We start from the raw sequence: 17,918 nt of genomic DNA, 5'->3' as shown, positions 1-17,918 counted from the left end.
TTAAGAACTCCTATTTAAAATCTTTACATGCTAACTCCTACCAGCTAGTTGTGCATAGAAAAAGGGCAAGACATGCCTTATCGCAGTATAAAGTTGGTGTTTTTTTTAATCATAGCACCTTTCTGTATAAGGCTTATGAAGTTTAACATTTTTTAAAAAGTCACAATGTGATCAGCTTTTCGTACAGATGGGTAGTAACAGTTCCATCTATTTACTCAGAAGCAACTCCCACTGAATTCAGTGGGTCTTTCTCCCATGTAAATAAGTGGGTACAGGATTGCAGCCTAACCAATCTCTGGTTTTGTGGGTCAACATTTTACTTTAATAGTTGATTCAATTAGCAATTTTATTGTTCATAAAAAAAAATTCCTTCAAAATGGCATTACTAACAGGGCTGACCTAATCTGGATGACACAGAGATGTAAACTCTTAGCTGATGCTCAATTTATTTTGGTTTTACAGCACTCAAGAACTCTTAAGTGATGTGGCTCAGAGAGCAAACTTTTTTATGTGCAGGAGGAATATAACTAAACCAAATTATCTACCCTGGAGTTTGTATCCACTGAAGCTGGTTGGGAAAAACTGACGGAAAATGCAGAAGAGGCCAAGTGACAACCATTTCAACTTATAAGGTTGCTAGGAGAGAGAAAAAAAGATTTTGGTAGGATGCGCAAGAGCTAATCCAACCATCTGAGATCCACAAACCACATTCAGCCTATGTACAGCTACTCAGACCATCCCTCAGCTCACATGCATGCTATATTTTATTAATGGAAAGAATTATCTCCTTTTCCCACTGACTGTTTACCCCCATGTACACAAGATTAGTTGATGTAGGGAAGTGGTTAAAGGTGTGGTCTAAGAGAGAGGAAGTACCCAGTTCAAAGAGCTCAGTTATGATTTGCTCCCAATAAGCAGGTCTCTCTCAGTTTCACTCCCTAATTTGCAGTATGTGGATACTGGTAGTGGTCTATTTTACAGAGTGTAAGGATTATTGAGAGGAGTTATGAAAATGATATGAGCACTAAGGAAAAGTGCTCGGTTATTATACATGCAGGTTATATTATACACACAGAAAACTATATGGCATTGGTGGCGCCAGCTACACAGATTACTGTGGCTTGCCATTTACTCTTCTCAGAGCTACACAGAGACCACACACTGTAGGATGCTTCTAACTCTTTGGATGCACATCTGAACAAGGGTAAGGGACAAGCTACATGTTATGTTGCAGCTATGGGTAACAAACCCCTGAATGGTTCCTCCTCCTCCCTTGCAAAGTGCTGTTGCAAGGGGATGCAGTGCAAGGAGGGAGGAGGAGGAGTAAAGGGGAAGGAGTAAAAGTGATTCTTAACCTTCCTTTACCAGCCACTTTCCCTTGAAACTGCAACCCTCATCTTTTCGTTTGTGAGGGTCCAGACCTGTGATTTCAAAGTTACCAGGAATCCAGAACCTTGTTTGGGATAAAAGCAGCTGTGTGTGTGTGTGTATGTGCACGCGCATATACACACCCACACAGGAACAGCAGTGGGAAAACTGAATACTCCATCCCCTGATGCAAACCAACCCTACCTTAGGACACTTTGCAAGCAAGAAGGGGTCATCGTGGCTACAGTATTCCTTGCCTCTAGTGACATGAAACTTGTATGGTTTCAGTAATATAACATGTGGATATTATTTGTGCATACATCCTGGTCTGTTTTCTCAAACAAGGGAAGTAGCCTCCTGCTTTAGCAATGGATTGGGAGCCAAAGGAATGGTGAAAGCCTTTCACTGGGCTGGTTAGGGTGTCTATTTTGTTCTATAAAATGAAGCCGCCTGCACAAATATAGTCCGAGAAACAGTGCATATGGCAAACCTCCACAGGGGACAATTTATGTAGTAACCTGTCTTTTATATACTATGGGGCTTTATCTCAATCCTGCAGCTTGGAGTCCAACCTTGTAAAGATTATACGCAATAAAAAGAGGCTTGTTTCGAAATTTATGCCTGAGAAATACAACAGTTAATAGAAAATGAGCCTCACACACAGGGCTAGAAACAGAACCTTACTAGAAGCTTGGCTTGTGTCACCTTATCTCCAGAGAGAGCCAGCCAGCTAGCTGAACAACCTGCTCTTCGCATCAAACCTGGGGTCACAGTTTACTGCACTCCTTAGAATCTAAGGGGAGTTCTCTAGCTAAATAAAGAAAGTCTCAACAAACAGGGAATCAGCCAGGTTTAAAGGTGAGGTTTCTTTGCCTTGGCAAGCTGTGTATTCAGGTGAAACATTAGCCTTCCCAAGCTTTTTCGGAAAGGCTTGACACAGAGAAAGATACTTGGGGGGGAAAAGCGAAAGTGATTAAGAATGTCCAAAAATTTACACAACAATGTAAACATGAAATATGTTCAAACAAACACCCTCCCTTTACTCTGGATATAACATTATTTTTACTAGAGCTGACTACACACACACACACACACACACACACACACACACAAAGTACAGGGTATATAAGGTCAATAATAAGCACATTATGCTTGAGAAATGGGCATTTCTGCTGCACAGATAAAGAGTTCTGAGACTATCTGAAACTTCAGCATCGTACAGATTTGTATGTTGAAATTGTTCTGCAAGATGAAACGGCACCTGTAGAAAATGAGTGCTGAACACAATGAGAGTAACCGAGAGACCTAGAAGCAATCACACAGTAAGTCATTTTGGCTTCTCCTGGGAATAACTCTTCCTTAGCTTGGTTAAGGCAGCTCCCCTCCACCCCACAAATAAAAGGCGTGTGCATGAGTATTAGGAAGCAACGGTCAAGTGGAGAGACAGAGAAAGAGAGAAAAGAGAAAAGACAGAGGAAGGAATGAAGATGGAAACAGTATTTCTAAATGGGTAGTTATTGAGATCCAGGACCTAAGAAGGAATAATATATGAGTTTAACTGCCAACCAGTCAAAGGCACCAAACTGACACTCTTCTTCTTTCCCACTGTTATGTAAGTACCAAAACACACCTCCAAGGGGTGTCTTACATTAATATCCCTGGCTAATACAAGGTCTGGCCAAGGAGAACACACATTGTCCCCATGTAAAACAGAACAGAAAACTCATCAGCTTTTAATAAAGTACCAAACTCTTTGCTCTCCAAACACAAAATTCTGTATCAAATTTAACGTAGTGAGTGAAAAGACTTTGAGATCTGGGAATAATAACAAGTTAAGAAAACAGCCTGGCAAAGTGGCTTCATGTAACAAACTGAAGCTGATTCTCAGCAGGAATGGAAGCTATTGTAATAGCTTCTGCAATAATCCCCGTTGCTGACAAGGTGTTGACCAAGAGAGCTTATGGAAACTAACATGCTATTCCAGAGTCAACATGATGCACCAACTCACCTGCAAGAGAACAAGTCAAGCTTATGAAATGAATGCTCAAAGCTTTATCTCATTAAAATAAATAAATAAACCCTCCCCAAAAAGGGTGGCAGTGAGAAAAAGAGAGACCCACTAATTTCACAAAGCCCCCCAACATGCTTTTGTTTAACAAAATATACAAATAATTAAACATGAACTTCTGCCCCCTTTATGACAGTGGTTTAACCAGTCTGACCATTAAAGAATCTCTGGCAAAAAAAATGAAATAAAGAAAAAAATGGTGGCAAGAATTGACTTTCCAAGACTTGAACTCAGTGACTGGTTGGGCATTTAGGTTTCATCATTTACAATACATCATAAAGGTAACCTCTCACTGCAACGTCTCATGTGTCATTAGAGAAGGTGTAGACACGGAAGAGAAGGTAGAAAGGGATGGAAGTTTGCCTTCTCCAACTTTACCTCGCACATAAAGGTTGGCTGGAGCAGAGTAACGGGTCCCAGCACTGTTCGTGGCGACACATTCATATTTGCCTTGGTCTGACTCTTCACTGTTCTCAATCTGTAGAGCTCCTATGTGGAAAATAGAACACAGACAATATTGGTTACAATAATATATTTACAAAACATGTAAATTTTTGCTCTGTGTCCCTAACTTAGGACACAAAGGGTTTCTGGTAAATGTGTGGCATGGCACTTCTCAGAGGGTCCACCAAACACCACTTTCACTTGGTGTTGCTAAAAAGCACCTGCTGTGTCCAGTTTTTATAGCTGCACAGGCAAACAGTTACTGATACCTTTTCAATTCACTTCTTACAGAATACATCCATTTCTACCAAGCACAGAAACTTTCAAAAGAATTCAGGTTTATTCGTTGAAATATCACAACAAATACCATCTTCACACAACCAATTTGCATCTTGGTGCACTACTCTCTTTCCTTTATTTATCAATTCGATTCTCTAAAATTAAACCTTCACTTCCCCATAAAGTACGAATAACAGAACCTTAGAAACCTACAAACCAAAAGGATTACAAGATTGTACCCTGAGAAGTCCTTTGCATCTCTGCTTCTGAAGACTACTCCTTTATGATAAAGACCTCAATACAACCATCAATACAATTAATAAGTCAGCATCAGAAAATGGTACAACTTGTGTTAAATCCAATTTAAACCTGAAATCAGCCCAACCCACATTAGGGACAAATACGGCTTGAATAGCATTCTTGTTCCTTATCTCGTCCATCATAGATGAGTGCTGAACCCTGTCCAGTTGTTTCCTCTGGAAATCATTTAAAATGGGCTGCATCTAGTTTGTGGAGGAAGTAAGGATGACAATGGTGAAGGGGAAAATAAGCAAAGGGTGAATGTAGAAGTAGCCTTGATGTCACATTGCTAGATCAGAACCTCCATACTTCCTGTGTAGCAAAGACTTTCTTGGTTCTTCCAGAAGTTGAGATTCCAGAGATGGCAGAAGAGGGCATTTGCTCAGAAACACATACACACCTGAACCAAGAGAAAAAGCATTAACCTGTCTGCTTGTCAGAGTCTGAACCCATTTCCATTTGCCAGAGAAAACAGCACTGTGAACAGAAGCCAAAATTGCTGTCTCCGCTCTTCCCACTTCAAGGAACGGAGGTCAAATTCAGTTTTCATATCATTGCAACAGAAGGAAAACTAATGTGAATCAACTGCCGCCACTTACATTATTTAGAAGGATAAATTGAGACTGTAGCCTAAGTCTATATGTCAGGGAGAGAAAAAATGAACCTCACTGAGCTTTGCTATGTAATAAAAATGATGTAGGGAGCCCTTCCTATTGTTACGCTGGGGCTGGCAGGGGGCAGTGCAGGGAACGCCAGCCAGAAAAGCCTTCCTTCTGCCACTCTTAAGGTGCTTTCACATATAATACTAATAAGTTGACTGTTCTTTATACAGCAGCAGCAGCATTGTCAGGTTTGTTTTTAATGTTTTGTAACCCAGACCAGGAAAACATCTACTACTACCAATACTACTACTGCTGCTGCTACGTTGCTGCTGTTATTAAATTTATTACCCACCCTTCATCAGCAGGTGCCAGGGCTGGTTACTATGATTTAAATTCAGTATTAAAAACAGTTAAAACTAATTTCAGGTGGGTCCTGAAAACACACATCTGAAAACACCAAAAACACCAGGATAAAAAGGTGTGTCTTCAGCAACTGACAAAGGCTATATAGCAAAGGTGCCACTATTCATAAGCTGCTGCAAAGAATGTCCTCTCCTGAGCCATCACCTTGAATTTCTGAGGGTGGCAGAGCCACCCAAAGGGTCCCTCTGCTGATCTTAATATCTGAGAGGGTCTGTAGAGAAGGCAGCAGTGTCTCAGATATTTGGGGCTTAAATAATTTAGAGCTTTAAAAACTAGCATGAGCACCTTGAATTGGCAGAAAAATGTAGCTGTTTTAGAACATGAGTTGCATAAGTGCTAAAGGCAAAACCAGCAAGCGATCTGACCATTGAATTTTGAACCAGTTGAAGTTTCCAAGTCATCTTCATGAAGAGTAGTCCAATCTGGAAGTTACCAGAGCATGCAGCACTGTGACGAAGTCACCTCTGTCCACAAGGGGTTGTGGCTGGCAAACCAAGCCATAGCAGGAAATTAGCCACCTCAAGTGACAATGCTGGACAACACCCTCAAGCTATGAACCTGCTTCTTCCAGGGGATTGCAACCCTGCTCAGAAGAGGCTGCCCTCCCAGCTCCTGGATTTTCAGGATTCATTTTTAATTTGTTGGCCCACAACCAGTCCATCACTGCCTTCAAATATAACAAAAGCGAGTATTAAAATATAGTAACAGCAAGCAATGATGACCTGCTTCATGACTGACAGGAGGCAGAGGGAACCCCCAAGAAAGGGGATTCAAACTGCTAGCCTCCTGTTCCTTGACCCTGGATATTTCCAAACATTATTTATGTGCGTTTCCTTACATTGCTCCTCTCTACTTGTGAGGCACATGCATATGCTTTATATCACCTTCCCCAACCCCAAAATGTTTTGTACTAGAATTCTCATCATTCCTCACCATTGGCTATGCTTGCTGGGGCTGATGGGAATTGGGGAAGGCTACTCTCTACTGACTTGTAATTGAAAGTGAAAATAGGTAGTGGGGGTTGGTGGGCTTCATAAGCATGGGCAGAGATGGCTAAAATAAATAAATCCACAGATACCTTCTCACCTTACATTTCTGCAGGTAGGTCTAATCTATGGAACATAGAAGTGTTCTGGTTTTGGCAGGATCTGCCTTGCTTTGCCAGCAAAGTTAATGAAAAATGTTGACTGTCTCATTAACAGAGCAATCCTATGAATGTTTACTCAGAAGCTTCACTTGTGTTCAGTTAAATTTATGTTTATATAAATTTGAGGATTTGACGAGGAAGGCAAAAGTCTACTTTCACAATCTCACACTGGATTCTTGCAGCTCTGCAGTTGTCAGTAGAGTAAAATGGTGCACAAAATTTTCTGGATCATGATTTATATATCAATACTCTACTTAACATGCCGCTTAGATTTTCAGCTCTAATAATCCTAGGTGCTACCTGGAATGGCAGCCAAATGCCCCCATCTCAAATTTATTTATTTTTTACGGCCAAATAAGCTAAATAAATAAAAACAAAACTACCACAGTGATGTTATTACTGATGCTCATTATGTTCCTGTTCAGCTGTGCCTCTTCTTCCTGAGCATGATGATTGGCATGGCTGGGACCTGGAATGAAGCTGGGTTTCTGTGATATATACAAGTGAGGCAGTCACTGACGGAGAGCTATGAAACTGAGCGGCACACAAGGGCAAATGCAGGAATACAGCTCAATCACTGATTCCCCTTCCTTTTGTGTATCATGCATCTGGCATTCATGCACTTTCCTCTTGTACTCCTCTTGTACTCCAGATACAGAAAAAGAGAGATTGAGATATGCAGATCCCAAGAGAAGCAAAGCAGCTGCCAAAGAGGGTGCTAAGGGCAAAACAGCGTGAAATTTTGGCAATAGTAAAAGTATTAGATAAAAAGTTTCTCAGCCCTTCTCTGCCAATTATCAGATCTTTCTGTTTCAAAGTAATTGTCCTTCTGCTTTGCAGTGGTGAAACTCACACTGGAGGAAAGTCTATCCAGTCAACGGGTACGAACGCTTTCCAATTGATTCCAATTTATTTTGTGAAGAAAAGGACCATTTAAAATGCTGTCTTCCCTTTAACACTTCCACTGCTTCTCATGTACCTGCAATGGCAAAATCTGAAGCATCAGAGGTCCATGACATGCCAGCATTTTCTGCTTCCAGGAGAAATATTTCTCATAATATTTAATTGCATTCTATAACAACATAGAAAACTTGATTTGAACTTTGAGAAAGGGGACATGTGTCAAGTCACTTCCCCTAAAGCAGCTTTTATTTTTGCTTACTAGCCATCCTTCAAAATACACATCCATTCATCCATCCTCTTGTCTAACCTGCCAGTCACCAACTAGACCCATGCATCTCTGAACAGTCTATCAAAACTCACCCTGACCTTTCAGCCTGGGTCTCACCTGAAAGGCAAAGGGGGAATGTTAAAAGTGACAACATGCCTTGTGAACACAGAGCTCTCAGTTAGAAAAATGACAGCACCTCTGGACAGCAAGAGTAGAACTGCGGCTGCAGGGCCCAAAGGAAAGGTTAGTTTCAGAAATAAAATTTTATCCTGCTTCTCCGGCCTGTCTTCCATAACACTTCCATTCAATAGGCAGAAAGTATGATTGGCCCTTCAATGCATTAACATAGAATCCACCTCTCAACATGAACCACTGAAAATTTTACATCCAACTAGCTGTGCAAACAAAAAAATAATTTAGTTTTATTTCCACATCAAATTGATCCCAGAAGTGCAACAAACTTACCTTAGTGAGAACCACAGTACAGACCACTATGTGAGTATAACCTCCCTTTCACAAAAGTGCCTTCACCTACCACATCTGGTAATCTTTAGAGACTCAATAGCCTGTGTGTTTAACAAAAGGTGTAAGTCTGAGACAAATCCTGTATGAGATGCTAAGAGGTGGCTTTTTGGCACGTACAGAAATGTCATCTTTGACATTCAAACGGGACACATACATTTTAAATAATGTCAGACACATTCTTAAAATACCTCATTAGGACTCAGATAGGGAGATTTATGTTTTATGAGATGGATGATTCTCATTATAAAGATATGTCCACTTTCCTCAAAAAGGATGTACGGAACATCCAGGCGGTTCTGGTGCTGAGTCATTAATGCCCTCACTTGTTGATACAGAAGAAATACATAGCAGTTGTGTGCTGGGAAAGGCCCAACCTGATATGGGCAACGATAGGGCTTGTTTGGTTACTTAGCATTCAGTCTGTCATTTTGCTTTCAGAGTTGTGATAGAAGCAGAGAAAAGGTTTTAAAAATGTGTGGCATCACAGCTGTCAATCTTGCAGCATTCCAGAGAGAAGATGACAGAGAAACCCATTCATATCAAAATGAGGTTTACAGTTTTTCCCCTGACCCAGATTTTTCACAGAAGCAACTTGATGCAAATACACTTGAAACAGCAACCCCCATTTGCTCCAAAATCACTTAACAAGAACTGAAAACATTAACCCCCAGCAACAGAATCAGTTCCAAAGACTTGGATTATTAACTTCCAGCAGTGATTCAGTGGAGAGAGAAGGGGGAGGAAAGAAGGGAAGCATTGGACAAATGAGATAGTGTAATTTAGTGGTGCTAAAAAGTTTATCAGGAAATTCAGGGGTCAGTCAACAGCAGTAACTGAAATCACAAGAGATCAGAGTCATACTATATAGTACTGATTACAACCTTAAAATTAATTCATGGGACTACTTTGAGTGTATAGGCTAGAAATGTTACTAGCACATATAGGCAGTGAAACTAGCAAGGTCTGGGAATGCAGAGCTGTCAGACTGGAGGTGGATTGAACAACTGAAGACTTAATGCAGCCAGATGTGTGTCTGATTCATTTACTCACAACAAATCTTTATGCTACAGTGCACCATGAATTCTTGTCAGGCTTCAGAAGGGGTGGAGCTGGCATCTTAGATCTCCTCCCTTCACCTTCATATCAGAGAAGGGCCAGCAAAATAATAATAATAATAATAATAATAATAATAATAATAATAATAATAATAATAAATGTTATTTATTAAATTTATGAAAAGGTGCACCTTCAGCTCTCAAAGAAAGTCCTCCAGTCTTATTCCTCAAGTTAGATTTGCCTGGCATTTTAAGAATTTATTTCCTTTGTATTAGTTCAATTCCTGTCAGCAATAATGCAGAAGGAAGGGCTTCACTGTTCTCTTGTGAAAGTGTTACATCCTTCAAAACATGCCACAGCAGCTATTTCAGACCTGCCAGGACGTGGTGCCCCAGAGGGTGACTGAATCTGAAAGATTCAAGACCTCAGAGCCCTCTGTGGCATGAATGGGGATAGCGTTCTCCCTCTGAAAACCTCCCGTTGAATAACCCCCTTTGACCTGTGCACACCTGCGATGGATGATTCTACAAGGCGCCACACTAAAAATAAACAAAAACAAGCACACACAGGAAGGAACGGCAGATGCGCAAGTGAGCTGACAAGAGTTTGGAGTGAAAGAATAGCTGGAGATGATATACTGTTGGAGACGGGCATGGCAGAAAGGATATGGAGTGACATGACAATTAGAGGCACAGTTCAGCATTCTTACCTCTGATTGGTGTACCACCTGGTGAGGTAATTTGAATGCAAATAAGATTAGAGAGAAGCGTTAGTACAAAGAGGAAAGGAAGAAAATTATAAATAAAAAAGTAGAAAGTTTTTCAAAGCTAGAATCTGTATTAGCGCAACAGGAACAAACAAAAATAAATAAATAAAAATAAATAAAGGATGCGCAGTAACAAGTCAGAGTGATGCCCTCAGGTGGTTAGTAAAGCTCTCTGCTACCAAGAACACAGAGTCTGGCCCCATTTTACCCAATTAATATATTGCTGGTCCTACACAAAGGAGGGCTCTGACTCCTAAGCAAAACCACTAGCATTCATTGTCACAACTGAGATGGAGAAGCCACTGGGATATGGGTGCTGCGCCCTTTTATTCTGCCAGAAGGTGGGGCTGTGGGAGTACCAGAGTGAGTGTTGTGAGAGAGTGTGTGTGGGGAGAAAAATTAAGCATATGGTGTTGGTGAGACACACATTCTTGGTTTAAGATTACATGGACCGTTGGGGACAAAATCTGATTATGTAATTGAAACTTAAAAACTGAGTGATGAATTCAGGGGTAACTTTAATAAAACCTACACCAGGTTCCCCCTGGCCAGAAATTGGTATTCTACACAACAGATTTTTCAAATAAAAATCTAAAGCACTTTCTTCTAGTTTTTATTTGGACCAATGGAGCACCAGACTCGCTCTGCATAATTTATACAGTAGGCAGAGGAAAGGGATTCCAACCCTCCTTATAAGGGAGCAGAAAATAAGTTCACATGCTATGAGTGCATCTTATAAGGAAGGCTTGGTTACAAAGCTAACTGCTCCAAAACGTCAAGCAAAAGTGCAGTTTGCTCAGTCATGGGCTTTATTGTTAGCATGGTCCAGATGTGCAGAGGGAGACCCGTGTATGTAAACTGACAGAAAACTCCTCTGATCCCCAGTTTTGTCCCCTTGGTCTTATTTTGTGCAAATGAAGGCTGTTAGTAAGGTGAGGGAGATTCATGCAGATCTAATTTGTAGGCAGTTCATGGTATGTGTTGGTTTGATGCAGATTTTGCACATCTGAACACCAAGCACTTACCAAAGAAAACTGGGGAGTTTAAACAGATAGAAAGAGAGGGTTAAACAGGACACAGAGCGTCAAATCATGTTCCGTGTATTGATCAATAAATACCAGTAAGCATATGAGTGCTGTGTATCTGAGATTAACCGCTCCCCACATTCCATTATCCACAGCACTGATCACCCAATGGGAAACAAAGAAAGACACTCAAAGATTTCTGTAAATACAAAGAAGGCAGATTTTAAGCATGTTTAACTTGCCTCTTAAAGAGTAATTAAAATATTTACACTTGTTATCGCTTTCCCTCCCACTCTCCTAGTGTATGTTCCTTCAGGCAGTAGCCCTAGCTTTTAATCAGAGGAAGCAGTTCCAGCTGCTTCGTTTAGCATTCTCCACAGCCGAGATGACATTACTCCATTTTCGCTTTATGGCTGGTTTATACTTGCTGATGCTTTTGTCCACAGATGAGTGAAGCATCAGGAAGGCTAATGCTGTTTGCTGAAGTTGCGGGTAATCTCTACCATAATAAATCTGCTGCCTATTTATCTGCTTTTCTAACTACCATTCCATCCCCCTTGACAGAACCATTCTCATCACGGAAGCTTGTATGGCTCACAAGCTGTACTGACAGGAAGAAGAGGGTTATTGGTTCATGCCCCAAAGAAAAATTTGCTGAGTGCTTACTTGCCCCCGAACCATCTCCAAATTATCACTGTAATCTACATTATCCTTCCCCCACTCTAAGAGACAAGAAGCATCTCTTACAACAGAGTCCAGAAATGATTCCTGGCTAACTGAAGCAGCTTCTGTTTTATGTTGCTGCCAAACAGATCATCTGGAGCTGTTCTGTATCCACCTAGTCACTGAAAATTCTGTATGGATGCAAAGCTAAGGAATCCCAACACACACTCAAAATGGATTTCCTAAAGTTTAGCTGGTATGTTATTAAAACCCAATCTCCAGATCTTAGTGTAAGATAGCCCTTGCCAGAGCTGTATAGTGGCTCTGAAGCAATGAAACAAGATCTCTTTGGAGGTTTAGTATGCACTAATATATGTTAGAGAATATGGCAATAAAAGACATAAAATAAAAATTATTCAGAACTCCCATGATAGTGGTCAGGATCACCAAATGAAGATGTAAGTCATATGCTACAAAATAAAAATTTGGACAACATCCTAAGTTTTAATTCTAATGGAGTATGTTTTCAGCATGAACAAGAATGCAGAAGCTGCCAGTTTATCCAATTCTTGGCATCTCCAGACTCCTGCTTGAAACCTGGAGACCAACTGCTAGTCATTTTAGACTATATTCAGCTAAATGCACCAATGGACTGACTCTGCATGCAGCTTCCAGTGTTCTTATAAGACATCCACCCAACCTAAATAATTAATGACACTTATTATTGTGCTGCCTTAGGGTGCTTCCAGGACGGGGCTTATATTGCAAACATAATGCTCAGATCAGATATTTCAGTGTGCACATTTGGCATGTTAGCTTCCACATATTTCTGTTCCCCACCTCTCTCCCAGTCATGGATATCATTGCTATTCTGCAGTTGCTGTCCACATTAGAGGACCTCAACAGAGTGTATATGAAGATGGTTTTGTTGTCCCTCCGGTCCAACACTCCACCACCACCCTCCATTGCCTTCTGCTCTGTGCATGTATGCAGGTATTTCTGTACCTGTGTGCAGACCGTCGCATTAGGGGCCACCCACTGAAATGTCACCACATGTGACAAACTGCCACCATCACCACACAAAAAAGTGCTAATGCACTAACTGGCTTCCACTCCCGCAGTGACTTTAGGTTTATAACAAGTTATTTTTATTTATCTATTTTTCGCAGTAAGGGGTATGGAAATTTAATTTAAATATATATATATATATATTGCTTGGCATTTTGGTGACAACAACTTCATGTGGAGATTGCAACAAAAAATTGCATGGTTCAGCAGCAATTCCACAATAAACCTCTGTCTGGAAGCACCCTTAGTAAGCAGAGACAAGAGCAGGAATTTGGCTGTGCATACAGTCCTTTCATTCCTCACTTCAAGCAAAACAAACCACGATGTCTTCCATTAACGATAGTTTCCCATTTCATCTGAACTAGGAAACCATGGTTACCAGTTAATTAAACTTTGAAAAACTGTTTAATATCTTGGTTTGTTCTGAAGATGTTAACCAAAATTTCCTGGTTTGGATGAAAATAGGAAATTATAGTTAAGGAATGACATCTGGCCCTTGTGGTCTCTTCCAACTCTATGATTCTATGATCTTCATTTGCTCACTTTCTAGCATAAAGGAGCTTTGAATGTGACCAAAAGGCTTGTCCATATCGTTGATAATCTACATTAGAAACATTCAGGTCTGAATGACCATTTAAACCAAATCCAAACCAATTTGAGGTATATGGCACTTTGCATAGCCTTGAATGCAGAACTACAGATATAGCAGACCTGAGGATCTGACTTTCCCAACGAGGTAACTAGGCCAATAATATTTGAAAAGAATGTTGGTACGCGAGTGCTACTCTGAGTAAAAGCTCAATCCTAACCATGTCTACTCAAAAGTAAGTCTGACTAGAGTCAATGGGGCTTTCTTCCAGGAAAGTTAGTTAGGACTGCAGCCCAAGCCACCCTAATTCTAAAACCTTTCTACACTTCTGCTGTTCCTTATACTGGATGCTCTGGGTGTTAAGTAATGCAGATCCCACCAATGTGTATAAAATGCCTTCCATCCTACAATGCCTCCTAGTAACATTCCCAGGGTTGGCTTTACTGAGAGAATTCTGTTGTTCAAAATTTTGTAGTATTTGGTTGCTTTAGTATTTCAAAATTATAAACCATTTTGGGTGCCTTGGCAGAATGGCAGTCACATAAATACATTTAAGGAATGAATGACTCTGCCCACACTAAATCCATTTCATTCCTACTTTTAATTTATGACCAGACACATTTTCTATTAATGCCTGGCCCAAGCAGCAAGAGCAACTTTGCTGGCCACTTTCTTGATCTGGTACTGTAGGAGTATCTTTTAATCATAACCTTGCCAATGATACAATCTCGCCTCCCATTTCAGCTTTGGCTTGTGTACTTCCTCTCATTTTTACACAAATTTTTCAGCAAAGTGTAAATGCGTCTCCTTAGCCTACATCTTCACTGCCATGCCTTCCTCCACTCTACATAAGTCAATGTTTAATATGCCCTTACTTTATTTTACAACATTATTTTATTTAATAGTACCTTGAGCAGCAAGTGCAGGAGGGGTGTGATAGAAAGAAAAACAATTAACAACAGCAAATCTTTACATCACTCATCAGCCAGGAGCATTAGAGGAACTGTGTTGCCAAACCTCGTATGTTGCAGATCTGTCTTCCTTTGCTTCGGGAGCAAGTGATGAAGTGGGAAACTAGGCCTCTGACATAATCATTCTATGGCTATGTTCCATTTTGAAAGCAATGTCCTAAACACTTGAGGTAAAAACCTAACACATTTTGACTGCTTTTTAATCTTGTTCATCTTTAAACAAACTCAGATTGAATGTCACAGCCTGAATCTTACACAAGTAAGTTCAACTGCCTCTCTTAGATTGTATCATGTAAAGGCACAGTTTAGTTTTTATGATCAAACATTTATTACTATTTACTTCATTTTGGGATGCCACTTTTAGTTGCACCTGGAGGAAAAGCCCACAAATTGCCCTGTCCAGCCTCGGTACAATCAATAGCGAGGAGGAGCTGCAAGCCACTGTCTAGACTTGGCATTAGTTTTCTTCCACAGTAAATGTAGGAAATATGACTATAACCTTTAAATACTTGTTTTCTTTTTTCATAAGTAAGAAAGTTAATCAGAATATGAGAGTGGGGCATGTGAGAGATTATCTGCTGCAGGTTCTATAAAATATGCTTGCCATTTATTGCACATAGCACTGGTTATATTATTTGTTAATGCATGATTATACTGGAAGGCTTTCTCATATCTGGCTTTGGCTTACCTATTTAATATAAATAATATCAACTGATAAGATTTAATGACTTATATAAACATTATAAAGTTTGTTTTATCGAAATGAATTGTTTATTCAAATTTTGTTATATTTTGTAATGAATTGGTTTTGGACTATTTAGTGTAGTGACGTATTCATATGTTTTTGCTGTTTTGCTGTGAGTCACTTTAAGGCATGCTTATAGGGGTAAGTGGCATACATTAGAAGAACCCTGCTGGCTCAGAAACTGTCTACAGTGGCCAAACAGATGCCTATTGGAAGTTCAGAAGCAAGACCTGAAAGCAACAGCACCCTTTCCACTGATGATTCCCAGTAACCTCAATACTACAGAGATAGTACATAGACATCAAGGCACTAGTAGCCACTGATAAATTTATTCCTAATCCTCTTTTTAAAGCCACCCACAGTGGTAATTACAACTACATTTTGGTGGTGTAGATTGTTGAATGGTCACTTTAAAATGTGAAGGTTCATTATTGCTTAACAAGTTGTGTACGTCTTTAAGGGCCAGAGCCAAGGCAAATAACGAGACCCAGTCTTACAGCTGTGAAACCTAGCAGGTGCTACTAGGTTGTGTTAATTAAGCTGTGTCAGCATTTGGGCATAGTATATAAGGAGCAGCACCTAGCTCCCTCATTACCCTGGGGGATGGGTTGGTGGTTGGGTCTGGTTTGTTGTTGATGTATTTAGTGTATAAGGAGTTTTTGTTTTTGTTATTAAAACCTTGTTTAAGTTATTTTTGAGTCCCTTTTTAATGCATGGTCTCCCCAGCAAGCTCTCTGCAGAGCTACTAAACTGCAAATAGCCATAGTTAATAATAAATTAGTTAATTTTATTTCAGCTGATTATATACCTGTGTGAAGAAGTACTTTCTTTTATATGTCTGTCCTGAATCCTCCAACATTTAGCTTCATTGGATGGGCCCAAATTATTATGAAAGTGGGAGAAGAATGACTCCCTATCTAATTTCTCCACACTATGAATAATCTTACACACCTCTACCATGTCCCTGTCACTCAACTTGTATTGTAAACTTCTCATGGGGGAGTTGCTGAAACCTCTTGATCATTTTGGCTTTCCCTTTCTGAACCTTTTTGAACTCCACAATATCCTTTTTGAGGAGAGTCAACCACAAGCGTACACAGTATTCCAAATGCAGTTGCACCATAGATTTGTATAACAGCATTATGATATCAGCAGTTTTATTTTAAATTCCTTTCCTAATGATCCCTAGCATGGAATCTGCACTTTTCACACTTGCTGCTCACTGGGTCAACAACTTCATCAAGTTATCCGCTGTGACCCCAAAATCTCATTTCTAGTGAGTCACCACCAATTCACGATTTATTTATTTTTGCCTCAGTGTGCATCACTTAACACTTCCTTACATTGAATTCTATTTGCCATTTTATGCACACTCACCCAATTTGGAGAGATCCTTCTGGAGCACCTTACAATCCTTTTTTTGTTTTAAACACACTGAACGATTTGGTATCATTAACAAACTTTGCCACCTTGAACTCTGTGCAAGTCAAAGGGAGAAGGCTCCAACATCAATCCTTGAGAAATTCTACTTCCAACATTCCTCCATTGGAAGGGATCTCCATTCTAACTTTCTGTTCCCTGTTTCTGAAACAGTTCCTGATCCATAAGAGACCTTTGCTCTTATTCCATGCCTGCTGAACTTACTTGGGAGTCTTTGGTCTGGTACTCTGTCAAAGGCTTTTTGAAAGCTGGAGTACACAATGTCTACCTCTATTTACATGCTAAAAGGTTATTGAGACACTGAGACAGGACTTACTCTAGGAAAAGCTATGGTGGTTCTTCTTCAGCAATACTTGCTCTTCAATATGCTTGCTAATTCTATTTTTTAAGAATGCTTTCCCAGAACAAACTAAAGGGCTTGTAACTTCCTGGATTCCTCCTCCCGCCCCAATCGCTGTTTAAAAATTGGTGTTACATTGGCCGCTTTCAATTTCTCAGATATGCAGTCTAATCTTAGGGAGAAGTTAGATATTTTGAATTATTTAAGAACTCTCATGTGGATGCCACCCAGACCCAGGGACTTGTCATTTTTTAATTCGTCAATAGGGCCTAGAAATCCAACACTATTTGCCTCAGCTTCTCAGACTAGTGGTGTCACAGGGCCTATCCAAATGGTGGTCATGACACTCAGACAATCCCATTTGACATGGCACAGTACATCTTATAGATTCTGGTGGGAAAACAACTGCATTTGTTCAGAGATATACTGCAGTCTGAATACTGGGAAAATATTACACAGAAATGGAGAGTGTTTGGAAGGGACCAAGTCTTCAGCAGCTGACCAATAGAACGGCCCAGTTCACATGCCGTGCAAAGCCAAACCATAACTTGGCATGAAAAGCAAACATGCAGGTTCCCAGAATGAAGACTGCAATGAAGCATTCCTCCCCTGGTGCTGCTAAATGGCCCAGGCATTAACCACGATTTAGCTTAGCATTACATCTGTACATAAGTTTGAGATTTGACTCCTCCATGCTAAGCTTCTGTTTGGCTTAGTGCTACATGTGAATTGGGTCATTATCTGTTCTATGCAGTTTCAGAACCCTATGAACTGCAGACTTATAAAGTTCCCTCTTTTGATTATGAAAATGAAATACTTTGTTACAATAGTCCTCTACACACTTGCTGGAAAGGAAGCTTCATTGAGTAGAGGCAGTTTGGATCAGCGGCATATACTAATGTTGCTTTGTGAGCTCTTCCAATGTTCC

General features: G+C 40.2%; 1 protein-coding gene across 12 annotated transcripts in view; it reads right to left on the bottom strand.

Annotated features, from left to right (window-relative positions):
- The window catches only part of PTPRF (protein tyrosine phosphatase receptor type F), a 462,180-nt gene that overhangs the window by 83,405 nt on the left and 360,857 nt on the right, over window positions 1–17,918 (bottom strand). For 7 of the 12 annotated variants that reach the window (XM_081916184.1, XM_081916187.1, XM_081916190.1 and 4 more), the window contains exon 7: window positions 3,815–3,925. In XM_081916184.1, coding sequence (XP_081772310.1) covers window positions 3,815–3,925 — 111 coding nt within the window. Of the gene's footprint in view, window positions 1–3,814; window positions 3,926–10,092; window positions 10,111–17,918 lie in introns of all 12 variants that reach the window. The other 5 variants (XM_081916183.1, XM_081916179.1, XM_081916185.1 and 2 more) reach the window with 1 other exon arrangement.

The sequence above is a fragment of the Podarcis melisellensis genome (genome assembly GCF_964234715.1).
Source record: "Podarcis melisellensis genome assembly, chromosome: 6".
In the NCBI taxonomy this organism is placed as follows: domain Eukaryota; kingdom Metazoa; phylum Chordata; class Lepidosauria; order Squamata; family Lacertidae; genus Podarcis; species Podarcis melisellensis.
This window is presented reverse-complemented; position numbering and strand designations above follow the sequence as displayed.